This window comes from Mugil cephalus, chromosome 16 (genome assembly GCF_022458985.1).
Source record: "Mugil cephalus isolate CIBA_MC_2020 chromosome 16, CIBA_Mcephalus_1.1, whole genome shotgun sequence".
NCBI lineage: Eukaryota > Metazoa > Chordata > Actinopteri > Mugiliformes > Mugilidae > Mugil > Mugil cephalus.
In genome coordinates, this window is record NC_061785.1 from 2057082 (window position 1) to 2083660 (window position 26579).

General features: G+C 40.7%; 3 protein-coding genes across 3 annotated transcripts; 1 reads left to right on the top strand and 2 right to left on the bottom strand.

Annotated features, from left to right (window-relative positions):
• Positions 1-576: 576 nt before the first annotated feature.
• On the bottom strand, positions 577-16811 carry nploc4 (NPL4 homolog, ubiquitin recognition factor). The gene is made up of 17 exons (XM_047609517.1): positions 16616-16811; positions 14152-14232; positions 12279-12388; positions 11041-11301; positions 10916-10964; positions 10741-10835; positions 10527-10650; positions 9219-9398; positions 9047-9133; positions 7572-7643; positions 7369-7495; positions 5303-5463; positions 5145-5216; positions 4962-5054; positions 4156-4272; positions 3961-4063; positions 577-2461 (listed from the first exon to the last, which is right to left on the bottom strand). The coding sequence occupies exons 1-17, from the start codon at positions 16628-16630 to the stop codon at positions 2295-2297; spliced, it is 1914 nt and encodes a 637-aa protein (XP_047465473.1). The 5' UTR covers positions 16631-16811; the 3' UTR covers positions 577-2294.
• A 1136-nt stretch (positions 16812-17947) lies between these two features.
• Positions 17948-22633, top strand: LOC125022671 (gastrula zinc finger protein XlCGF46.1-like). Its single transcript, XM_047609529.1, has 3 exons — positions 17948-18076; positions 19394-19440; positions 21111-22633. Exons 2-3 carry the CDS (start codon positions 19437-19439, stop codon positions 22310-22312), a joined length of 1206 nt encoding a protein of 401 aa, XP_047465485.1. The 5' UTR covers positions 17948-18076; positions 19394-19436; the 3' UTR covers positions 22313-22633.
• Positions 22634-23314: 681 nt separating this feature from the next.
• pde6gb (phosphodiesterase 6G, cGMP-specific, rod, gamma, paralog b) lies at positions 23315-26273 on the bottom strand. Its single transcript, XM_047609534.1, has 4 exons — positions 26153-26273; positions 24613-24825; positions 24490-24530; positions 23315-24398 (listed from the first exon to the last, which is right to left on the bottom strand). Exons 2-4 carry the CDS (start codon positions 24756-24758, stop codon positions 24322-24324), a joined length of 264 nt encoding a protein of 87 aa, XP_047465490.1. The 5' UTR covers positions 24759-24825; positions 26153-26273; the 3' UTR covers positions 23315-24321.
• Between the last annotated feature and the right edge of the window lie 306 nt (positions 26274-26579).

A 26579-nucleotide genomic window follows, 5' to 3' on the forward strand; every position in this document is an offset into this window, starting at 1 on the left:
TGCTTTGCTTCAAGTCCTTTATGGAAGAACATGATTATTTGGCACTGTGGCATTTTTAATTTTCAAGATGAATATGAACCTGCAGGTGGCGCTAAAAATGTTTTTATGTTCATGTTTTTACAAAATCCTTAATTATTTATCATGGAAACAAATAAAAAAATGACTGATTTCTACTAAAATGTCAACGAATTCAATAACAACCACCTTCTAATTGGCTAAACAATAATAAAATGTTGAGATATTTTTTTGTTAAGTTGAGATAATCATGACCGACGATTCTTTTTGGCAACATATCAACTTTTTATGTGGAAAATAACGAACTGTATCCGAGTCCTGGAAATAACTTTCAGCTGAGTTCCTCATTATAAACAAGTTAAACCCAGATCATGACCTGATCCGAGGTTTGTTCTTCCTCCTCTTTAGTTATTTAAAATGAATTAATGTGGATTTATCGCATCTTTTATCGGCGGCCATGTTGGTTTTAGGCCTGAAAACAGGCACAATGTGTGAAACATGACAAACTACAGGAAATAAAACCCCGAATAGAAACAGACCAATAAAATCAAACACATCGTCTGGTTTTTCTTTCTCTGTTGATTTTGTTTTTTATTGTTTTGTTTCAAATCCAGGTCAACAGCATTTAACGTTCAGGGTTTCGTCCGTTCAGCTCCACGTTCAGTCCAAAGAGCATCAGCTCGCTCAGCAAACGGCCCCTCGGATCAATACAAAAGGAAAAATAAAGGTCGGCGTCCGTTAGCGTTGACATCAGAGGAAAAAAAAAAAAAAAACAATAATAATAATCAACTCTGCAAATCCACACGAGGGGCGAGAGCGACGGCCACCGCTTCGTTTCCCGCTCGCTTCTCTTTTTTTTTTTACCAGGCAAATGAATCTAAAACTAAAAAGATTTTCTCACTTCATCGATGGAATCAGCACACGTCTCATAAATAGCAACCAAACAAAAAAAAAAGGCCCGTTTCCTCCCTGTCAGCGTCTGACTGGTTTGGATCATCGCAGCAGAATGAAGAGAGATCAGGGAACACGAGGAGATTCAGAAATAATGAAATTAAATAAAAACATGAGCTCACAGGTTTTGGTCCCAGTGTTTTAACCTTTAAGTGCCTCTGCAGCCTGGATGTGTTAAAGGGTCGGACACAGCTGGACTTTAATCAGGTGGTTTTGTGTTTTTTTAAGAGCGAAGAAGAAGAAGAAGAAGAAGAAGAAGAAGAAGAAGAAGAAGAAGAAGAAGAAGAAGAAGCGTCTCAGGCCTCGTCCTGGAGGGTTTCAGATCCGCCACCATCACAGCTTTCAGAGGCAAAACGTTTGAGTCTGTAAAGGCTGAACGATGGGATAAAAACCTGCAGGGGGCGCTCCGTCGGCGGAGAGAAGAAGAAGAAGAAGAAGAAGAAGAACGATGGGGGGGAAGGTGAGAGCAGCGAGCACCAGTTATTTCTAAAGCACCTCACGATGACGAGGATGAAGTTTAAGCTACATATCGAGTTCAAAGCTCCAAATCCAAACGCTACGAATCCAACAAACCAGCAGGAACCTTCAGGGACCTGCTCGAAAAACCTTCCACATCTGGGACACGTTTCAAATTTAATACTGAAAATATAAACTCTACCAAAAGAGGGAAGCGCTCGGGAGCGACTTCAGGTCCGAGCTCTGACCCGTGATTGTACTTTCTCTTTTTTTTTGTGTGTTTTTTTTTTAAGGGGCTTCGTCAAAGAGACCTAGAAAAAACCTGACTGAGCAGAGTCCACGCGGAGGATTCAGAACTTTAAGGAACACGCTACAATCGGATCATAAGAAAAATTAAAAAAAAAAAAAAAAAAGGAGAAGAAGAAGAAACTTAATTAAATAACAGCGTCGATCCTCCGATGGGTTCAGATTATTTTCCAGGAGACGTGGTGAGAAAACGTCCAGACACTGTGAGTCTTTGCTGTCGTCCTGAGTCACAGCAGGATTTATTTATGGGGGTGGAGGAGGTGGGTGGAGGAGGAGGGTGGAGGAGGGAGGAGGGCAGGGACCAAAAAAAGTGCTTCACCTAAACTCGTACCCCGCCTCTCACAGGAGCGGCCGCGTGGAAGGACGCAAAAAAAAAAACAAAAAAAAAAAAACAACATCAGTCTGGTTAACTTTATTTTAATTGGATGTAAACGAGCGCATCCGTCCGAGAGTCGCAGCCCTCAGCGAGGTGGGGGGGGGGGGGTGGGCGAAGGGAAACACAGAGGACCCCCCCTCGCCGCCCCCCCCCCTCGCCCCAGTGATGACGGGGGGTGGGGGGGGGCGTCCTAACTGCGCGGCAGGCTGCACATCTCGCAGTGCTCGGTGCCCGGCTGGTTCATGAAGGTGCAGTGGAGGCAGGACCACATGGCCGAGGAGGAGGCGGGGGCCGACGGGCCCCCCCCCCCCATGGCCCCGTAACCCAGGGAGCTGGAGGGCTGCCCCCCCACGGTACCTGGGAGGACGGCAGAGGACACACCGTCAGACAAACACACACTCACCTGGACAATGTGACTTCAAGTTTCTGTTAAAAGTCGATAAATTCATCCGTTTAGACCAGAGATGAAATGATTAAAGAATTATTTAAGCATATATGTGTGAATGTGGAGCTGATTTAAATATTTGTGTGTGTATGTTGATGTTTGGATGCATGTGGGTTTATTTTTTTTATTTACTTATTTATATATTTACTTTTTTTAATGTTTTTTTTTTTACTGGTAACTTTACTGCTACACGGCCGATAATTAATTTATTATGTCAAGTCATATTTTATCCTTTTTATTTATTTACTTTTTTAATTTATTTGTTTATTTTTATTTATTTATTTATTTTTTCATGATAACTTATACAACTATATGACCTGTCATTCATTTATTATATGAAGTCATATTTATTTTTTTATTTATTTATTTTATATGGTAACTTATACTATATATATATATATATATATAGTCATACTTTTTTAAATTTATTTTATTTATTTCCTTTTTTATAGTAATGTAAACTGATAAACTGCCTGTAATTTAAAAAAAAAAAAAATCATATTTTTATTTATTTATTTATTTATTTACATGGTAACTTGTATACTGATACACGGTCTGTAATTTTTTATAGATTTATATTTTTATGTTTTTATTTATTTATTTACTCATTTTATTGATTTATTTTATTATTTTTTATTTATTTATTTTATATGGTAACTTATACAACTATGTGGCCTGTCATTCATTTATTATATTGTCATATTTTATTTTTTTATTTCCTTTATTTTAATGTATACTGATACACAGTCTGTAATTTCTTATAGATTCATATTTTTATTTATTTATTTATTTTTTCATGGTAACTTATACTACTATATGGCCTATCATTCATTTATTATATAGTCATTTTTTATTTTTTATTTTATTTATTTCCTTTTTATAGTAATGTATACTGATACATGGCCTGTAATTTTGAAAAAAAAATCATATTTTTTTTATTTATTTACTTGTTTTATTTATTTATTTATTTTATATGGTAACTTATACAACTATATGGCCTTTCATTCATTTATTATATAGTCATATTTTATTTTTTTATTTCCTTTTTTATTTTAATGTATACTTATACACGGCCTGTAATTTCTTATAGATTCATATTTTTATTTTTTATTTATTTACTTGTTTTATTTATATATTTTTATTAATTAATTTATTTTTTCATGGTAACTTATACTATTATATTATATATTATTTTATTTTTTATAGTAATTTATACTGACAGACGGTCTGTAGTTTCTTATAGATTCATATTTTTATTTATTTATTTTTTTTATTCCTTTTATATGGTAACGTATATTGTTTCACAGCCTGTCATTCATTCATTATATTTTAACAACATCTATATTAATAATATATATATATATATATTCTAATTAAGGTAATAAACGTGGGCGTGTGGCTGTGAACTCACTGCAGAGCTGCTCGATCGTCGCCCACTGCTCCGACTTCTTCCAGGTCTGAGCCAGGTCCTCGTTGGACGTCTTCACGGCGTCCAGCAGCAGCCCGATGCTGTCCTGCAAAAAACACACAACGACGACAACAACAACAACAACAACAATCAGCCACGAGGAACCGGGGGAGGAAAAGTCTGAGGCCCGACACTCACTCCCAGAGGCATCACTTCGTTGGTGACGAGGAAGAGCAGCAGGTGGAAGTCGGACACGATGTCCAGGAATGAGGTGGACGTGCACTGAGACAGGTACGTCGCTAAGCTGTGGAAATCCTGCACAAAAAAAAAACACAGAAGAAGAGCTCAGCGACACGTTTACCTGCACGTCTGATCCGTTACGATTTAATTTAAGTCATTTATTCATTATTATTTTATTCATCATTCGTCCTGTGACTCAGATTTTTTCTCCTGCGTCTGAGTTTAATTTGGCTCCTTCACATAAATAAACTGTTTCTCCTCTAATTTACTACATATTTACACTTTAACGTTTAATAAAATGAAACTGATCTTTGAGACGATTGATCCCTGAGAATAAACAAGTATTTAAACTGGTTAAAGGCAGAAAAAAAAACAGAGAATCAAACTAAAACGTCTCGACACAAACACGTCACTTCACTTTATTCCATCACTCACACGTCCCAGTGTTTTATTTCCTGGTGGATCCTGTGTGAAGCTGTAAAGGTTTTTCATTTCATTTAGTTTAATCTTTACATTTTATTTAGATTTTATTTTATTGCCGATTTGTTATTATTATTTTTTTCAATGTGCAACTCAGACTTTAATGATCGTGAGGGAAACGACTCGGTCACAGTTTAAATAAAATAAGATTCTTTTCACTGATTTATATGGATCTAATAAGAGGTTAAAATCATCCTGATGATGTAGTTTTTCTACAGTGTAGTTGACGTCCACATGTATATTATTATTAATAATAATGATGATAATGAACATGTGGCTGTTACTTGTGTCTCTCCCAGGATCTCGCGGTTCTCGATGGGGAAGCGTTGTGTGGAGGAGAACGTGTACTGTGGGTCCTTTGGGAAAGTTGTTGTTATCTGCAGAAGAAAAGGAGATAAAATAAAATAAAAATGTTGTTGGTGATTTAAAAGAAACGACCTTAAACGGTTTAAACGTGAACGTCTTACGTCTATGATCAGATACTCGACAGGAAGCGGCCGAGCCAGAAACGTGACGTCGTTTCCAAACTTGTCTTTGTCCTGTTGGATGAAGCATTAAAACGTCGTCATCATCATGAGACGTGTGAATGAAATGAGGACGTGTCCTCGGGGACGGACGGTCTCACCTTGTAGAAGACGTCCGGGACGTACTGCTCGGGACAGGACTCCTTAGCGAAGCCCAGCTCGGGGGCGTCTTTGCAGGGCAGGAGACAGTCGTCCCTCACCAGAGCCATGCACTGGTTGGACACCTGGTAGCCTTCAAAGTGCACCTGGTTATCTGGACCACCTGGGACACGGGGACACGGGGACGCAGAGACACGGGGACACGGGGACACAGGGACACAGGGACACAGAGACACGGGGACAGAGGGACACGGGGACAGAGGGACACGGGGACAGAGGGACACGGGGACACAGGGAGACAGGGACACAGAGACACAGGGACACAGGGAGAGAGACACACAGACACAGAGACAAAGGGACACAGAGAAAGAGAGACACAGGGACACGGGGACACAGAGACACGGGGACACAGACACAGAGACACAGGGACACAGGGACACAGGGACACAGAGACACAGAGACAGATGGACACAGGGACACAGGGACAGAGACACAGAGACAGAGACACAGAGACAGAGACACAGAGACAGAGACACAGGCACGCAGAGACACAGAGACACAGGGACAGAGACACAGAGACACAGAGACACAGGGACACAGAGACACAGAGACACGGGGACAGAGACACAGAGACAGAGGGACGCAGAGACACAGAGACAGACAGACACAGGGACACAGAGACAGAGAGACACAGGGACACAGAGACAGAGACACAGGGACAGATGGACACAGAGACAGATGGACACAGAGACACAGGGACAGAGACAGAGACACAGAGACACAGGGACACAGGGACAGAGACAGAGACACAGGGACAGAGACACAGGCACGCAGAGACACAGAGACACAGAGACACAGGGACAGAGACACAGAGACACAGGGACACAGAGACACAGAGACACAGGGACACAGGGACACGGGGACACGGGGACAGAGACACAGAGACAGAGGGACGCAGAGACACAGAGACAGACAGACACAGGGACACAGAGACAGAGAGACACAGGGACACAGAGACAGAGACACAGGGACAGAGGGACGCAGAGACACAGAGACAGACAGACACAGGGACACAGAGACAGAGAGACACAGGGACACAGAGACAGAGACACAGGGACAGATGGACACAGAGACAGATGGACACAGAGACACAGGGACAGAGACAGAGACACAGAGACACAGGGACACAGAGACACAGAGACACAGAGACACAGGGACACAGAGACACAGGCTTCAGTTCTGTCCTTCAGGACAAAGACAGGAAACTGAAACGTCTTTGTGGCTCAAGAGTCGTCATCCTGTTAAAGTCACGTTTCATTGTAACAGAACCAAACAGAGAATAAGTTGTGATGATGTGAGTCTCACGCTGACGCTAACGCGCCTGTTTTTAATTAGCTTAATTAGCTTAATTAGCTTAGCTTCCTTAGCTCTAATGCTGCACGGACGGAAGAGACAAAACGTTTGTCACGTCTAAAGAGGCGACGAGGAGGAAACACCTGGAATTAGACTCAACACCTGAGCACACGTAGCATTAGCATTAGCATTAGCATAAGCATAGCATTTCATTAAAGAGCAGAGATGTAGCGTCTCTGATGAGACAGACCCACCACACTGGTTTAACATTTATTTCTTAGTCTTAGTTGTATTTATATTATTTAAATTAATATTCTGTTTAACAAATAACTTAGAAATAAAAAGAAACAGTTTTTAGACAAAGTTTCCAAAATAAATAAAACCTTAACGCTGCCACAGAGAGTGTGTGATTATTCTCAAACCACAGCTCTTTATTAACTGTAAATACCTGAGTTCGTTCTTCTCTAATGTCTTTATTCTGATTTAATCTGAATAATTATTTAAGTGCTTGGTCTGGAGTTAAATTCCTTCGTCCCACATACGAGGAGCCACGAAATAAAAAGGAAGCGTCACATGACTCATGTTTAGACCGGTTCATTGGGTCTAAAGGCTGCGACGCGCCGAGCTAACAGGAGGCGTGTCTTTGGTGCTAGCTCGTCTGTAGCTACGTCAGTTAGCTTGTGTGTTTCATTGCTGACGTCCTTCTGAGACGTACCTGTCGCCACCACCGTCACAAACTTGGACCCGAAGTGTCCGTCTCGGGAAAGTCTGCAGGGGTTCGAGTATTTGTTCTGGAAGTGTCCGGCCGTGATGCACTCCTCCGCACTCAGGTAGTGAGAGTCCTGGCGTGAGACAAGGACGTTAGAGACACGCGGGGGGAGGACGAGGACGAGGACGAGGAGCCGTCCCCCGACTCACCTGGTTCCTGGTGTAGCGGACGGTTCCTATCCTCGTGTCCTCAGACAGCAGGTCCGTGAAGATCCAGCCCACCTGCAAAACCAGCAGCAACAATCAGCTCCACAACCTTCCACTAACTTCTTTAAACTGTTCCCTGCAGAGCTTCAGGTGTTATTTACGTCTCTATATTAATATTAATTAATAACGGCTACAGATGGAGACTCTCTGAAAGGTGTTAAAGGCTCATTTTCTGTCCTACTGAATTAACTTCACAGCATTTTGTTATTTGTTTGATTCTCTGCTGTAACATTCAGTGTGAAGCTGCCTCTGAAATCGCTTCATGTGTCATTTAACTGCCTCCTTTCCTTAAGAAAAACTGGTTTTTCACATCAAACCTCCAGCTCTGAGAGCAGCAACTAGAGGGAGACGATGTAGAAGTAAATATCTCTAAACGAATCACATCCAATCAGGAACTCGTGGTGAGACTTTGCAGGAATAAATCCTAGTCTCAGTTTAAAGTGAGACACAGAAGCTAAAACACTTGTTTTCACCCACTGATCAATTCTGATATTTTGCTTCATTAACTTGTCTTATATCAAACTAGTTTTTTTTTTAAAAAAAAAGTGGTCAAAATGCTCATTTCTCTGCACTTTGTCTGTGTTACGGCTCGAATTTCCTCCTAAATTCATTAAAAGTCGTTTCTGCTTTGAGCCTCGTCTCTGTCTGTAAATGAGGAACTTTTGTGAAGCTCTTTATCTCCTGCAGACGTTTGTCACGTCCAAATATGGTCACATCCTTTTATCGGTGAATGGTGAAAGTAGAAAGACGTCTCATTGGTTGGTGATTAATTAAAAAGTGACCGGATATTCTCCTGATATTCTGTGTTTATCTGAGAGCGACATTTAAAAAATGTCACGACGTCTTCCAATAAAAATATACATGATTTTACAATGTAAAACTTTAGTTTTTCTGCTGCTCTGACTCAGAAATCTCCTCTGACACAAACCAAACGTTACACTTTTATTCCTAACGACGTCCTGCAGGTTTTATTATATATCATTCAGAGCCTCATTTATAGAACATTTTACTCCTAAAAACATGTAAAAATCAGATTTTTCTTTAGACTGTTGACAGTATTTTGTGATTAATGTAGTAATGTTAAAATCCCCTCTGGAAATACCTGGAAATCTAATATGTTAACAAAATGAAACAAGAATTTTGAACCTCACTTTGCCCATTATTCAGATTTATGGTCTGGAAAAATATGCAAATTAGTGCATATTTAAATATAAATTCACAGGAAACTTGTATTTATGTAAGTAATCAACTGTAGAAGTGTCATGTTGATATCGATTAGTTGAAATTTTTATCCGAATGAAGTGAAATTTTGCAAAGAAAAAAAAGAAACACTGCAGCATCTGAACTCGTGCAGAGAGAAGAACCAGTTTTGAAGCTCAAACTTCAGCCTCTGTGAGAGAAAAGCAGTAAAAACGGACCTTGCACAGCCCCAGTTTGGCGGCGATTTCGTCCACGGCTGCAGCTTTGGGGTCGTCCACCAGCTCCAGGCTGTTCTGGGTGGCGTTCTGAAAGCGGGACACGACACCACGTTTAAACCACCAGGTTTTTAAAACCTGAGCGGGACGTCTACACCGGGGCCGAGGCTCTGACCTGCGGGGGCTCGTAGATGGCGGCCACCTCGGCGCGGACGCCCAGCGGGATGTCCGTGTGCTCCGTGTACCGGCCGTACAGGTAGCCCATCCGCTGGCTGCCCGTCTTCCTCCAGAAGTCCAGGAAGCGGTCGGCGATGGTGTGGTTCTCAAACATGATGTTGTCCACGTGTCTGTATTTCTGGGAGGACGGAAGACAAACGTACGTGTTGAGTGAAATCTCTCGTACGATGGAAACACTAGAGCGGCGTCTGATTTACTCCACGTCTCACCAGCTCCAACTCAAAGACACAGAGGAAAGATTCAACCCAGATCCAGTTCATCAAAGCTTCTTAATTTAGAAAAGACTCAATGGTTTCAGTCACATGTTTCCTTGGCTTGTTTATCAGATTGACTGTGTTTGGGTTTACTGTGCATGTTAGCATGTTAGCATGTGGAAAAGCTGCAAATGAATGAAGGGATAAATAAAGTTCTCTGGATCTCAGTTTCTATACGTGATAGTTTAAATTTACAAAAAGGTTTTAGTTAGTTTTGGTTAAAGTATGAGTCTTTTATGGGGTGAAAAATAATAATTCTCTCAGTAATTTAACCATTTAATTCAGTTTCAGACTGTGGATCATATTCTAACTCTAAACTTACATCCTAACATTTAATATTAGTCGTTGTTTTTAACACATTCAGTGACTTCGATGAAAATAAACGCGCTCGGATGTTGCGTTCACTGAAACTCAGAAATTCTATTTTCCAACTCGAAACATTTCCTGCTTCCATGATCAGAGCATTAACTCAGGAGATAAGATCAGTTTGTTAAACTGTCACTAAAACATGTTCAGCACAGATTTATTTATTTTTTATTCTGGAAGCAGTAATTTCCAGGTTTGACAACTCAGAGCTCATTTTTTCCCACGTTGCCTGAATGTTGCATGACCCACCCGACCCTTTCTTCTGATTGGCTACTGATGTTAGTTACTCTCGTTCTATTGGTGGATGAACATCACTAACTGCTCCAACCTGTTTTTTTTTTTTTTTTTTATTGTAATCTAACGCCACATGCTGGAGATTTAATACTTTTTTTTTATAATCCACTAAAATCTTCTAAATTAAACACATACTCAAAGAGTAATTAGAGTAATTAGAGTAATTAGTTAATGCTTCACCAAAGGATTAATCAGGGATTAATCGAGATATTAATCGAGATAAAGCCATGAATAAAATCCCGGCTCCGTCCACACGCTAGCAACAGAAACATGAGGGGTTACCTAGGCAACCAGAGTCCGAACCTGTATGTGTGTTTAGTTCAGGGACCCACCTGTCTGTTGAGGGTGATGGCGCTGGGCTGACACTTGGTGCAGATGCCCTCGGGCCAGGGGGGGTGGCCCTCGCAGCCCGACTTTATCTTACAGCTGATGTTCTCCAGAGCTGCAAACTTCCCCCTGGAAGAGGATCAGAGCTCCGCTCTCATTCTGTCACCAGGATCAGAAGATAAAAATAAAAACAACAAACATTTAAATCGAAGCGCTCACTTGTCGGCGCCGCCCGTCAGCTTGCGAAGGTACGCGTGGAATGACATGTGCTTCACTGGCGGGTCCAGGTGATTCAGGTAGTCTTCGTCAAAAGGCTGCAGAAGAAAAAAGAAGCTCCGTTAACTCTGCACGAGGATGAATAATCTGAGAAACAACACGTTTAAACGCCTCTTACCTCTAACGGTACACAGTGCACACACTTTCCAAGGGCACTATGGCGACATCTGGAACGAGAGGAGGAGCGTTTAGAAACAACACCTGCATTTAACCTGCGTCTAACCCGCGCTCGCTCGCTCTTACAGCTGAGGGTCTTTGTTCCTGTAGATCTTCCCGTCCTGCTTGGCCAGATACTGATCGATCTCGTCCTCCTGGACCTGGGGAGCCGAGAAGGAGCGAGGGATCATGGAGGAGGACGACGAGGAAGAGTGCGACGACGAGGAGGACGAGGAGGAGACGGACGGTAGCGAGGAGGACGTGTGCGGGGTGGCCGTGTCCATCACCTCCCCGGAGGAGGAGGAGGAGGAGGAGGCCGAAGGGAACAGGAACAACATGTCGCCGTGCCTGCGAAACCAAAGAGACGGAACCAGATCATTAAAAACGCCTGTTTTTAGCAGCAAAAACTACACAAATAATCGGCTTCACGGCTCCAGTCAGACCCTGTTATGATATTAGCAGAAGTTTTGATGCCTGAATGAACGGAGACAAACATCCCTATGACGAACTCAGCACAAAAAAAGAAGTTTTGCCACTTATCCACCAAGGTTTGGAAAGATGTTGGAAGCAGCAGAAAAACGAATGAAATAAACCTTTTATTCCCCTGTAACCGGGATATGGTTCATTTTTAGTGTTGGACACTAAAAATGACAAATTTGACCATTTTTCTCATAAACTAAACTGGAATATTTCATTACATGTCGTTATAATGGGACATTTTTGTCGTAAATTTAAAAATTTTCATGTTTTTCTTCGTAAAAAACAACAGTGACTTCGATGAATCAAACTGGGATTTAAAGGGTTAAAACTTTTTGGTAGTTTTTAAAGCGACGCGCTGGTTTAACACACAGACACAGAGAGATAATACAAACTCATCTGACGATTATTTCCATCGGTATCATCTGTATTTTTATTGCACTACTTTTAAGCAAACGAACTGTTTTCAGTGAAAAATTTAACTTTAATGATAAAAAATGAAATTTACACAGACGTGGATTTGGCCTTTGCCCACATTCATTCCTCGTACTTTAGTTTGTGGTGTTTTTTTAGGGGATTAATTGTGTTATTTTACGGCGCAGACACGTTTCTGACGCAGTCTGCTGCATAAAACCTGTTCTCGTTTCACGTCACTCGCCCTAAATCCAGAACAAGTCCAGACAACGGACGTGGATCCTTGTTATTCAGGCGGCTGAACGAAGCCTGACCCACGCGTTCGCCCCCTGGTGGTTGGATGACCACTGGAGACGCAGCCGAGGCTTCATTTTAAACGTGAATAATGAATTAAATCGTGTCAGTCGCAAACATTGAACGTGTGTCTTACTCACTTGATCTTCAGCAGACTCAGCGCTTTGTTCTGGGAAACCACCTCTCCGGTCTTGTCGCGGTTCACGTACACAGAGAACCCGTTGGAGTTGAACCCAAACTCTTTGGCCACCTGAAGGAGCCGACATGTTTTTATTCCATAACTGGAGACAAACAAACCGGTGCTTTTAAAACGGTGCCTTTTTTTTTAAATTTTATGGCATTTTGTGACGTGCAAGTTGAACAGAATTAAACAGAAACAGAATTAAAATAATATAAATACAACTAAGACAGAAATTCACAACAAACCGTCATAATTCCATAACCATAATAAACTATAAACCCTAATTCTCCTAATTAAAGCAGTGGCCTGGCAGCAAAGACGGTTCATTTCTAAGCTTTAAAAAAATGTTTATTCAGATTCGAGGTGTTAACACACACACACACACACACACACACACACACACACACACACACACACACACACACACACACACACACACACACACACACACCTCCTTCAAGCACTTGTTGCAAGTTGCCAAGTCTGCATCTTTTGACTATTTCACTTTATCCCACATTTGCACCGGATGGCACAGCAACAGAGCTAAAGGTGCTAAGCTAATCAAAAAATGAAGCACCTAAATCAGAGCAGCTTCTCAGTGTGTTTACCAGCGTCTGTGTCCATCTCTGACCATGTTGTCGAACTGTCTCATCACACATGCTCGTGTGAAAAGCTCTTCTCTCTCCTCTCTACTCCAGATTAGCACCAGAGAAACTCAACTTGCAGGAACAAACTCGTTCTGATTTTCCAGGCCCAGTGATTAAAAACAGTCTGAGCCTATATGTGCTTATTGTCCTGGATTAACTTTGTTCAACAAACCATTAGAGGACGTTTGGTTTGTTATCAATTTATCCACGTTTTCTTTTTTTTCCTCCAAACCCTGAGACGTTCCAGACACAACATCAGCCTCTTTTTTATTCGTGTTCGGCTGCAGAAACGTGACCTGCAGAGCTCGTCCTGCCTCCTCCCGTGGGTTTCGGGCTCCACCCGGAATGAAAACGACTCCTTCCATCGATCTGCAGGCTACACCGTCCTTCCTCCACGCATCCATTTTTGATGAGCTGCTGCTGCTGCTGCTGCGGCAACGCTCCACTGTTACCAGCGCTCTGCTTCTATTTTAGGTGTTTCCCGACACTTTAAATGCCTCTGTCATTATTTTAAGAGCTCACGTACGAGTGGAGCAGACGGAAACAAGTATTAGACCGTAACTAATCATGACTCCCAGAGATGTTTTGCTCTAAATGAGTGCGTTTATTTTTCTAATGCAAATAAAAACCAAAACAGTGACTTCTCTGCTCGCCGCTAATTAATGCAGATAATTTAGTTCTTGTCGAGAGAAGCTTTCAAGAGACGTTTTATTGTTTACTAGAATTTTATTGTAATTTAATTATCTTCTTACTTCTCTTTTCTACTTTGACTGACTGCTGTCGTCTTAAAGCTACTTTATAAATAAAGCTATGGAGATTTGATGCCAGGTATTACTGCACTATTCGTTTCATATTCTGGTGGCTTTCCACGGGTACTTGCTAGTTTTCCCTCGCATCAAGTGCATCAAGGTCATAGCGACAGAACGAGATTGTGTTAATCGCACATTAAAAAACAGCACTAAGTTTGAAAAACTAAAACGTTTCAGAACAACAGCACACGTAGTAAATCTCAGCCTGTCTGTCTAAAACTAAAACCTCCTGCAGTTTTCATGTCTCCTGCACCAAACTGCTCATGCAAACTGTCCTTCATTACACAACATGAGCCAAACATGAGCAGCTGCAGGTATAAAACGCACATTTAACCTGGAACAAATGTGTGAACTGTGTTGTGATTAGTTCAGGTACCTTTTTCAGGAAAGCAGCGGCGGTTTCCCTCTTGGTAGCAGGGATCTTCTTCATCCCGTCTGGGGATTGTACCCTGATGATCTGAACAACACGCACAGAAAACAAACAAACAAAAACAAACAAATTAAGCTGCATTCAGTTGTAATTTCTGTAAAACTCTGTGTATTAGATGTGTGTGTCTGCAAAATTTCTGATCCTTGATTTAACACAACGATGACAGTGCAACTTTTATAAGACATTTTTATTCCAGCGTCTGAGCTTCAGTCAGTAATGAAATGTTTTGTTTTCTGGTAGATTCCTTAATATGCACCTCAGACATATTTAAAACTCGTCTTAAAACTCATTTTCACTCACGTTGTTTGGTGCATTTAGTGTTTTTATGTCTGATGTTGTTATTTCTCCTGTGTGCAGCACTTTACTTTGGCTGTGATCGTCCTTAAAGCGCTTTACAAATAAAGATGAGTTGAGTATGTGCAATATTATCAGACCATATTACAACACTTTCTCTATTCACCACAGTAACTTGTCCCACTACGCTGCAGGACTGAGACGTTCAGGACGTCCTTCGCCCTCACAGACATCAAACTCTTTAAATGTTCCCTTTTAAAATCGCCCGAGTACCTGAACATAGTTTGGAACCACCGTCTTTTTTTGCACTCATACGTTCAAGCTTTTTCACAGCCACATCTTTTTCTGTTTCTGCACATATATTCACAATCTAACGTTACATATTCAGCCTATTTTAACTCACGGCTAAATGTTGTTGTAGTTCTCCAGACACTGTTCTCTTCTCTCTGTTTTAGATGATTTATTTTAAGTTCAAGTGGTTATAAAACTGCTGTTTTTGATGTTAGAAACTTCAGCGAAGCTTTAACAGGAAAGAAATGATCCTCTTTGTAAAAAAACAAACAAAAAAACAAAAAAAACAACTGATGTTGACATTGTTTTCTTGTAAGAAACTCACTCTTGTGATACAGACGGTAAATTCAATGGGAGGATAGAGCGTATTTTTATTATCTCTCACTCTGCAGGTGTTGCTCTTTTATTTAATAAGTTTACAGGATATATTGTAGACAAATTAATTTCTGATGATGGCAGGTGGATTATAGTGATTGTAAATGTAGAGGTCTGTTCCTTTTTAAAAACGCCTGCTTACCTGTGGATAGTTTGAAACCACCAACACTTATTTTGCTCTTTATTTTCCCACTCTGGCTTTTTCACAGCCATATATTTATTTCTTTTATTACATAAATATATACGTATACATATATATATATATTAGCTGCTATTACTTATGTTATGTTGTGTTGGTGTTGATGTCTGTGTATGTTTGTGTACAAGCTCCTGGAAGCTCAAACTTCCTCCCGGGGCCATGAACGAAGTATTTTCTATTTTATTCTATTTCTATTTACTGTGTTTATCTTTATAACCTAGTTACAGCTGGTGTATCAATACTGTCTGTATATATATATGTATATCTTTACTATTTTATACCCTACACTCTTTACTCTTCACGTTATTCTTCTATTAAATTGTCATTTCCCCACTGAGGGATAAATAAAGGTTTATTTCTAATTCTCATTCAGATGCCGTCAGTTAGCCTCGGAGCTAACGTTAGCTCCCTGTTAGCATCACAGGCCCCGCTCACTCATAAAGCCTTTTCACACGGGACTGGTTTCATTTGGGACCTCTGGTAATTTAGAACAATGTCTGGGCTCGTCTGTGATCTTAACCCTGTGTGAATCATATGTGTCTGTAATTTGTAGTAAGTCAAAAAAAAAAAAAAAATGACACCGCAAATGACCTGAACCCTGTTTGTAGTAACACAGATAAAAACTAATCCAGTGTGAATCAGCATCTCTGTCATTTAAGGGGGAGTGTGTTTACTTTTTAGAGACTTTTTTCTGCCTCTTTCCACTTAGGAATTACAGATAAACATCTGCCCAGGTTATAATTCAAAGTCTGGACAAATGTTTCTGTGTTTAGTGAAAATATCTCTGACTCATTCACCCATTTAGAGCAGGGCTGAAATCATTACATCAAGTATTTACATGTTAATCTGCGAATAACGGAGACGATTTAAATACGGACAGGTCGTTCGTAATTTCTTCCCCGGGATAAATAGCATCAAATATATATATGTTTTATTAACAATTAGAATTTGCAAAGTAATTAAAGCTGTTTGTGACATGTAGCAGAGACAGAACTATGGATCGTAAATTAGTATGAAACACGTTTAGTTTGTTTGTGTGAATGAGCCGCGTTAAACTCAGACGTAGGGGCCGATATGTGAATCACAGGACGTCCTCAGGTAAAAATAATCCCGTGTGAATGGGGCTTTTGCCAATGGGAGCTAGTTAGCCGTTAGCTGCTAATTCTGCTGCCTCATCACTCCGGACTTCGGCTACGAAGCTAACTAGCGGTTAGCCTCGTTAGCTTCACTACGACCGGCCGTTGTACTCACAATAGCGTCCGCCATCTTGTTCGGCTCCGTCTAGATATTTATTTCTGTGTTCGCAGACAAACACGTTGAATATGAAAAAAAATAAAGAAATCGCGCAGTGTTACTGTCCCGACTCTCAGCGAAACTCCATCACACAAACTCAAACACCGGGTGTTGCAGATATGACTGTCCGACTGGTATCTTTCCCCTCACCGGTCCCACGCCGGAGTGACCACGACCATAAACAAGGAGATGAACCGGGAAGGTTCCGCGTTTTATTTATTTTATTTATCTTGTGTTAAACGTGTACAAATAACATATAGTAATCATAGCATGATAAGTAAACAAACAACGTGATAATATTATGCAACAATAACACAAATAAGTCTTCAAACATCGGGATTAAAGAATAATTACACTCATTTGTAAAATTCCCTAAAATGTAAATATAGAACAGAATATTTGGGGGAAAAAAGAACAATGAGAAAATGGATAATTAATAATTCGATTAAAAAAAATACAGGAGGTCAGGATAAATCCATTTTTTTATATATATAAATTTGTACAGTCTATTTGCCTGGATCTGGACACCTTTGTAGAGAGACTGTGACTAAACACTGCCTGGACAAAATAAATAAATAAATAAACAAATATCCACATGTATATATTGCATATAATGTTCAGTTATTGTGCTACTCATCACATTTTTTTTTCTTCTCATTTATTTCATGTATATATTTATTCCAGTTTGTTTATCCCATGTTACTTAAATTTTTAACTGAGCTTTTCCACTCAGTCTTATGAAGTTGTTGCTCTGTTTGTCCTCACTTGCCTCCGGGGAACAAATAAAGTGTTGTGAATATGAATTATCTATATGTAAATGCATGTAAACAGAGATGTACACATGAGTTACTGTGCTAAATAAATAAATAACCCCGTAAGTAAACAAGACGATGATTAAATTAGATTAGATTCAACTTTATTGTCATTACACATGTGCAGGTTCACAGCAACTAAATGCAGTTTCTTATCTAACCGGAAGTGCAATGGTACAGGTTGTTTTTATAGCATCTGGACAATATTTACAGATGGAAACCTGTGCACAGATGAGACCATGTGCATCATGACTGATATGAACATATTATAAAGATGTATCTGTGCATTAAATGTAAGTAGACTATACACAGGAAGTAAATGGCAGATGATTAAATAAACCATAAGAGTTTCTACATTATTGACGTGATGATGGGGAAATTTTTAATTTTAATTTTATTCTGTGCTAAACTGTGACCCAGTAGATGGTGGTAATGCGCATTTAAGACGGTTAAACAGCATAAAATAAAGAAGAAGAAAAGCTAGAAGCAGAAGAAGAAACAGGAAGTGGATCAAAAAGCAGAAGTGTTTTAAAAATCTAAAAAAGTGTTTGTTGGAGTTGAGCTGCAGTAGAAACAAGCGAGGAGACGACATTTATACAAGAATGAGGTTTGGAAAACAGGATTAAAACGATACGTTAGTTTTAATAAATACGCATAATGATGGTTTATGTGTTTTAGTCCAGAAACTATAAAACATGTTTATAGAGGAGTTTTACGCGTCATCATTCCGGAAGTTGCGATGTTGGAGGCGCTTGGTCATTATTGACTAATATCACATTTATTAATAACATGGTTCTTAAAATGTAGAGAATCTAAAATCAGATGTATTTGTCATTTTATAAAAAGTCTGATCTTTATCTAAAGGACGTATTTATTAGATTAGATTTTACGCTGCAGGCAGGAAATGCTGCTTTAGTTGAGACCGGAAGAAGCTGTATTATTATTATTATTATTATTATTATTATTATTATTATTATTCTAACAAATCAGGTATCATTAAAAATTTTAATTACACTTTACAAAACACATTCAGTAAAACTATAAGAATAGTTAAATTTAACATTGTAAAGCAGGTAAACAATCTTAAAGTGATGGGTCTTTATGTACGTTATATATATACATATATTATATTATATATATAATGCAAATGTCATTATTATTATTATACTGACAGGAAGCAGAGATTTATATATATATATTATCATTGATCTATTATGAAGGGGAGGGATAAAATAAGTCTTTTCTTCCTCCGACTCCTTTTCTCCTGAACATGTAGAATGTGAAATATTCAGGTTATGTTCACTTTATTTTTATTTTGTGTTATTTATGTCCACTGTGTTTATTCCTGTATTTGATTATTTTGTTGCTTTTCACATGACCAAAATTAACCAAACATTGTTTTCACTGTGCTGTGAGGGATCACAGTTACTTTTCTTTCTTTGTATCCTTATTACTTAATACCATTACATGTAATCTGTTACTCTTAGATTCACTAAACACGAGCGCCTCCTTCCTTCTGAAAACTTTCGTCTATAAAATTCCAAATGTTTTCCATATTCTGCCCGGTTGGTTCAGCCGACACACGTCAATAATTCAGCATTTCCACCTTCAGTCTGTGCGCTTTGTTACCGAGTGCCTCCAACATGGAGACTTCCACAACAGATCTCATCGCTTTATCACTGAAAGAAAAGTTAGACTGAAAATATCTGACCTGTTGTAAAGATACACTGAAGAAAATAGTTCTTTCTTCGGGGTTTTATTTTTTGTTAATCCAGGTCCACACTTAGTGGCCCAGTAGGTGTCGGTAAATGCGCCTGAAAGTTGCTTTTAAACCGTTATTTAAAAGAGGAAGAAGAGGAAGTAGAAGCAGCTGAGACAGAATAAAGTCCTGGTTGATGGTTGATAAATGTTTATTTCCCTTCAGGTCGTGACGGACGTGGACAGAGTCCTGGGATCACGGCTCCAACATGGGTACGTGCTTTTAGTCCTTAATAAATGTAATAATAATATAATAAAGTCATTTTATTTGTCATTATTTACATAATCTCACACACAAAAAAACAGCTGAGAGTGTAAATGCAATAATAATATTAACTCCTGATTTAGTTCAGAGGGACTTTATAAAACACACTGTTCTCTGTTTTATTTATGTTTTATTTTTTCAGAAAATAGTTTATTTTAACGTTAGAGGCCTTCAGGATAGATTTAAAAGCAATGTTCCTCTTTTTACTCTCTTTTAAATATGTAAAGTTTATGGTCACAATGAGACGACACATGAAAAAAAAAAGTCTGCTCAAGTTTATTCAAAGTGAAATATTTCACAAGAAAAATACAAATATTTAATTATAGGACGTTAATGATGCTACAAATGATTTGCCACAACTTATGTGAGTGAGAAATTCTCTTTAACCTCAAAGGCAACTTATATCTGAAGTTATCTGATAATAAGATGATGTCAATACATTTACTAATAATAATTAAACTAATAAACTGTTGATATGATACATGTTTAAGGAGGAATAATGCACAAGTTTCCATTTTATCTTTCTAGTCTGTGATTATTTCATATTCTTGTTATTTTAGAATTTATTTTATTTTATTCTCACTTATACAAGTTTTTTATTATTTTATTATTTTAAAATAAAAATGATGTAGTTCACACACAGTCTGTTTTGTAGGATATTTAATGCAACTATTTAAATCCATAATGAGCATTTATCCCTTTAAAAACTGCATTTTTACTAAAACAGTCTCAATGAAATATACACAAAATAACCTGCAGTTCAGATTCTATTTCAGCAAGTTTCATTATACGTGTCTAAACAAACTTTAAGAAATATGAAAAACTAAAAAGAAAAGAAAAGAAAGAAAGAAAGAAATGTCTGCTGTCAGTTCTTCCAGGTGTATATATGTTTATATATCTGTCAGGATGTTTAAGGGACATTCAGCCAGAACCACGGTAATAATAATGTGGTAATAATAGTAATAATGTAAATGTGAAGGTGCAGTCTGGGAATGTTCATGTTTTCCACAGATATATTATAAAATAATGCTTCATACGACTAAACAGAAATCATGTTTCAACTTTTCACAACTCGTAAACAGCTTGAGAGACGCCTCCTTTCATCCTTTCACCTTTGAACGTCATGTAATTGATGCTTCATTAGGATTTAAAGTCCTTTAGTGACGTGACTCTAGTTTCTCTAAGTTAAACACATATTTTAATCTACACACGTTTATTTAGTTTGTTATTTGGACATTTAAGTTTGACTTGTTTCTGGAGAATCTGAAACCTTTTTGTTTTGAGGTGTTTAGATGAAAGTGACGTCTCCACGTTTCGCTGTTGTTTCCCTGTTGTTTCCCTGTTGTTTCCGTGTTGTTTCCCTGTTGTTTCCGTGTTGTTTCCCTGTTGTTTCCCTGTTGTTTCCCTGTTGTTTCGCTGTTGTTTCCTGTTGTTTCCCTGTTGTTTCCCTGTTGTTTCCCTGTTGTTTCCCTGTTGTTTCGCTGTTGTTTCCCTGTTGTTTCCCTGTTGTTTCTGTGTTGTTTCCCTGTTGTTTCCATGTTGTTTCTGTGTTGTTTCCCTGTTGTTTCCCTGTTGTTTCGCTGTTGTTTCCTGTTGTTTCCCTGTTGTTTCCCTGCAGACGTCCAGCATCTCCCTGTGATCAAGGACGAGTTTCCCGTCCACATAAAGGAGGAAGAGGAGGACGTGTGGACCGGTCAGCGAGGAGAACATCTCACCGCTGCCGGCGTGAAGAGTGAAGATGACGAGGATAAACCTCAGGTTTTACTCCATCAAAGCCAAACTGAAGCCAGAAGCGAAGCCAGCAGCTCGCTTCAACCGGCGAAAACCGAGCGTGAAGACGTCGACTGTGGAGGAACCGGAACAACCAGGAACCCAGATCCAGACGTACGAGCAGATACCGACAGAGACGCTTCAGACTCTTCTGACACCGACGCCACCGATGACGACGACGACTGGGACGAAGCTCTGTCAGATTCTGCGTCTGAAAGCGAAGAGAGCGACGACGACTGGAAGGACACGGGGATAACGCGGAACTCAAGAAAACCTTCCTCCAGCTCCTCGGTTGATAAGAAACGTTCGAGGCGAAACGTCGACGCAAAGAAGGGAGCTCACGCACAAGAGCAGCCGTTTCACTGTGACGATTGCGGTAAAAGATTCAAGCAGAAGACGCAGTTCGTCACGCACTTGGCGGCGCACACGGGAGAGAAACCGTACGGCTGCGACGAGTGCGGGAAAAGATTCTGTACCTCGTATTACCTGAAGCTGCACAAGGCGTCGCACAAGGAGGAGAGACCGTACGGCTGCAGCGAGTGCGGGAAGAAGTTCAACACGCAGTCGGTTCTGAACATGCACATGACGATTCACACGGGAGAAAAACCTTTCAGCTGCAGCAGCTGTGGCAGGAAGTTCAGACTGAAAGGTGACCTGACGTTACACATGATCACACACTCAGGGATCAAACCGTTCGGCTGTGGCGACTGTGGCGCCAGGTTCAGCCGACAGAGCAGCCTGCAGAGACACGCCCGGCTTCACGCCGGAGAGGACGGCAAAAGGTTCGTCTGCGACGACTGCGGGAGGAAGTTTTACCGGAACTCGCACCTGAAGAGGCACGTGGTGCTTCACAAAGCGGCGCCAAGAGTCGACACGGGAAAGAGGCCGTTCTCCTGCGACGACTGTGGGAAAAAGTTCAAGCGGAAGACGCATCTCAACGCGCACACGGCGCTTCACTCGGGAGAGAAACCGTTCGGCTGCACGGTTTGTGACGCAAAGTTTTCCCGACCGGACAGTCTGAGGAGACACGCGAAAATCCACGCGGAGTAGAAGCTAATGTGGTGAACGACAGAATAAACACCAAACAGCTGCAGCTTTTTTTTATCGTCTCGCTTTATTGTGCTTCATTTTCATATTATATTTGCAGCCACGAGAACTTTTAGCTTTGACTGAAGTCTTCCCAGTTTATTTAAAAGTCAACTATCGATTGATTTCACAGGATTATCATGATGTTTATGTCGTCTGATGTGTACAGCATTTAAATTGGTTTTTAAAATGAATGCTTCACTACTTGGCCATCAAGTCATGACCAGTGTTACGTTCACAGACAATAAAGTATAATAATGTCAATAAATTTATTATTTTTAAAAACATCTTTTGTACAAGTTGTTGTTTTTTTTTGTCCCACAAAAATGAGAAATTCTAATTATCAGACAGACGTGTTTAATTTGGGCGAGTTATTTTGTATTTGCTAACAGCTACTCCACCTAGCTTCCCGGCTAATAGCTCTTCATAGTCTCCCAGCTAATAGTAGGTACTCCTAGCATCCAAGCCTCCTGGCTAATAGTAGCTACTCCTAGCCTCCAAGCTAATAGTAACGCTCCATAGCCTCCCAGTTAATAGTAGCTTCTCCTAGCTTCCTAGCCTCTCAGCTAGCAGTACCTTTTCCTAACTTCTTTGCTTTTTTTCCTCTTTTGAATAATGAATACCGACTACTGCCACCTGCTGTTATAAAGAGTTATTTCCTCTCAGGTGCAGAGTTTATGTACGAGCTGTCTCTAGTCTCTGTGGTGCATTCAAGTGCAACTTTCTGGGCGACTGCATTTAAACCTCTTTGATTCTGGTGGCGTCTCTTTGGCGTCGCTGCTCTGGCCGTTAGCTGCAGTATCTACGGTGAAGCACGGCGGTGGCAGCATCATGTTACGGGGCTGTTCTCCAGCAGCTTTTGTGTACGAATGATGCGTGAACTGGAAAGTTTGATGTGTGTGAAGATCTACTGAAGCTGTAGCGACACCAAGGATGGATTTGACTGGAAGAAACAAAATCTCCTTATTTATTTTCCTGTTTTTATGCTTTATTGTTTTTTTTCCCTCGTCCTGTAGAGAGGACAAAAGCTCCGTCACACATCTGTGCAGATGTGACGGCGGCGCTGAAACATCCGACCGCTCCTCGTCCCTCTGCCGCCTTTAAACACCTCCTCTAACCTCTGACCATGAAGAGGGCAGCAAAATAAAACAAGCACTGAACAACTGGTGATAGATGAAGGACAGCGAGGGAAAAGTTGGAAAAAAAAAAAAAAAACGGCTTAAAAAGACAAATATAAACACACATGGTACAATAGTGTCGCATTTGAGACAGAAACAGCAAATAACACACAACATATATGAATCAAATATGGTACAAATACGAAGAGACGCTGATGTTGGAACAAGCTTGAATGGAAGTGCGACGTGTTTGGATAATTTGAGACCCAGGATTTGGAGACGGAGGGAGAAGAAGACGAGCTGGTGTCGTCTCTCTACAGAAGTCAGGGCTTTAGTTTTTTTGTTTTTTTTCACTTCTTCGGTGTGGATGGAGAAGCCTCCGCGACGGCGTCAGGATGCACCGAAGCACGCGCAGTGGGAACCCACCCACTCCACGGGTTCGTCACTTAAACTCAACGTGAGGCTGCCTTGCTTGCGTAGGTTTCTGGTTTGGTTTCGTGAAGAGAACAGAGGAAGAAGAAGAAGAAGAAGAAGAAGAAGAAGAACAGAGCGTGAGAGGAAAGAGAAGAGAGCGGCTTATTTATTCATGTTTTTCTTTGAGGGAGCGACGGAGCGGATCCTAAGTACGAGCAGATGTTTGTGTGTGAGAGCGACAGAATCAGAATCCAGAGATAGAAAAACAGAAAGTTTTTTTTTTTTTTGTAGAATTCTTTTTTCTCTTTTTCCATTTTTTTTTTTAGTGTTTGTTACAGTTTGTTTCGGAGTAGTTCCACGTGAAGCCTGAGGCAGACGGTTTGAAGAGCAGCATGGGCCTTTAAATCCTCGGAGGAGGTGGGAGGAGGAGATGCAGGAGGCTCAGATGATGCCGTACTGAGCCAGCTCGTGCAGCTCCAGGTGGTTGAAGGCCTCCCAGGGGCAGATGACGGTGATGTCTGCAAAAACAGAGAGAAGACGAGGGATGTTGAATTCGTTCGGGCGCCGAACGGGTGAAAAACGCGTAAAAGCCGGGAAACGTGAGCTCACCTGTGCCTAAGCCCTCCATCCCAGGGATGTCGTCTCCAAAGCTGCAAAGAGAAGAAACCGTTACACACCAGAACGTCTAGAAGCTGCAGAGTAAAGAAAAGGATGCGCGGTTTGGAGGCGTACCCCTGGATGCCTTTCTTCGGGGGCTTGCTCTTGAACTGGCGGGTCTGCCTCTGCTTGAACTTGGGGGGCCCCTTGCGTGGGGTGGCGGGGCCGCCGGTGACGCGGGTGGCCGACTTGATCTCGGGTTTGGGCGGCTCGAGGTTCATGTTGGGCGCGAGTGCGGAGCGTTGGCCTCAGAGACGCCTCTCTGGAGCGCAGTCGTCGTGGTGAAACCTGGAGACGGAAGCGTTTTGATTTAAGAACGAAGCTCCCGTCACCTCTGTCTGACATTACAGCCTCTAATCCTCTTACCGACGCTTCCAGCTCCAGATTTATGCTCTGTGTATTTCTGTGGAACCGTGGACTGAGAGGATGACCCAGTTTTCCCCCGTAATCCCCAGGTCGAGTTAATAAGAGCTGCACCTTCTCACTTTCAATCAATCAGTTCGTGCAGATAATCTCGTTAAAGCAAGGACGACGCACCAGAAACGCTGAGCTACGCACCCAGAGTCTAAACGATCAATCCTCTCAGAGCGTCCCAGGACAAATGACGACCTCCTCCCCACGACGTGGAAACGCACCACAGAAGAAGAAGAAAATAAAACTTTGATGCTGCGTTTCCTGATTTAAATCTGCAACTTTTTTAGGACGTTTTGTTTCTGGCAGCGAGTTACTAGTTTACAAGCTGGTGAAAATATCCATGAAGCCACTGAATCAAACTCATATTATTATAAATATTAATCAGATGTTTGTTCACACTAACTCATTTACTTCCACTTGTCTGAGGCCAGAAGCATTTAGCACAAAACTGAAGACAAAATCTATTTTCTCGTGTTTAATCTCGTGTTTAAAATCCCGCTGGTATTTTATCATGAGATTAAACACATCCAGCGTATAAATAAATAAATAATAAATAAATCCCTCTTGTCTCTAAACCTTAAGTAACAAATCATTTCAGAAGCAGAGATACTGTGTAAAACACAACAGCTACATTAAGTGAATGTTCCCTTTAACTCCAACAGTCGTGGCAGTTTTGTTTATTTTTAATATTTCTTGTCTGTGTTTGATGTTTATTTAACTCATGAAATCTAGAGGCTGCTGCACTTTCACATTCTTTAATCAGACACAACTATTGCCATAAATAAAAGTGGTGATATCAGACCGTTGAACCTGGACTCTACAAAAGAGGATTAAACCGCGATGTTACAACGTCAGCACAAATACTGGCACCACAAGCAGAATGGATGAAAATTTAAATCTCCTCCTCTCTAAGTAAAACAAGTGATGAATTTCTGTCGAGACGTGAGTTGAATTTAAATAGTTCACACAAACACAAATGAACCATTAGTCGGCAAAATGAGAAATAAAGGCAGAAACAAAAACACTGACTTTAAAAGACTAATTTAATTTGCTATAGCTGAATTAAGCTGATATAAATAACGTGACCTGATATTAGTGACTAATACGTCTTAGCGTTCTGAACTTCCTTCAGCTTGAGTTTCCTCACATCTTTAAGTTTTATTTCTAAGCTGCACTGACTCCAAACTGTTGGTCTACTCACCGGCTGATTGGGTGAAGAACAGCCAGACGAGCGGGTGTGAACGCAGCACTGGTCGGTCTAGCAGATGAGTGGACTTCTATGCTAGGCTTTGCTGTGAGGGCCAGCGGGGGCTGAGGGCCCCTCTTATACGCTGCACGAGTCCTGCAGGAGATTAGGAAGACGCCGCCTCCCTGCGCCGGCGTCAGCGCCTCACACGTTTCAGATAAAGTAACCGAGCAGTTCATACACATGGCACATATACAAACATGTGACATTTACCCACATGAAAACATCCAGCACATATAATATATATCCACCACCGTCACCGTACAAGCTGCACAAAAACAGCTGCAGACGGTCACAGGGTCAGCGCTCGTCTCTGGAAGGTGGTTTTTTGTTCTCAGCTCTGAAGTAGCAGTAAGGACAGTCAACGTAAATCATCCCACAA

Excerpts from the sequence above, each read along its gene's own strand:
- nploc4 (XM_047609517.1), bottom strand. Across the intron at positions 10,651-10,740 it reads CTGACGGGCGGCGCCGACAA|GGGGAAGTTTGCAGCTCTGG; the intron begins GTGAGCGCTTCG and ends ATCCTCTTCCAG. Across the intron at positions 2,462-3,960 it reads GACGATCGAGCAGCTCTGCA|GTACCGTGGGGGGGCAGCCC; the intron begins GTGAGTTCACAG and ends CCGTCCTCCCAG.
- pde6gb (XM_047609534.1), bottom strand. The coding sequence starts at position 24,758 with ATGAACCTCGAGCCGCCCAAACCCGAGATCAAGTCGGCCACCCGCGTC. Across the intron at positions 24,531-24,612 it reads CCGAAGAAAGGCATCCAGGG|CTTTGGAGACGACATCCCTG; the intron begins GTACGCCTCCAA and ends TTCTCTTTGCAG. Across the intron at positions 24,399-24,489 it reads GATGGAGGGCTTAGGCACAG|ACATCACCGTCATCTGCCCC; the intron begins GTGAGCTCACGT and ends CTGTTTTTGCAG.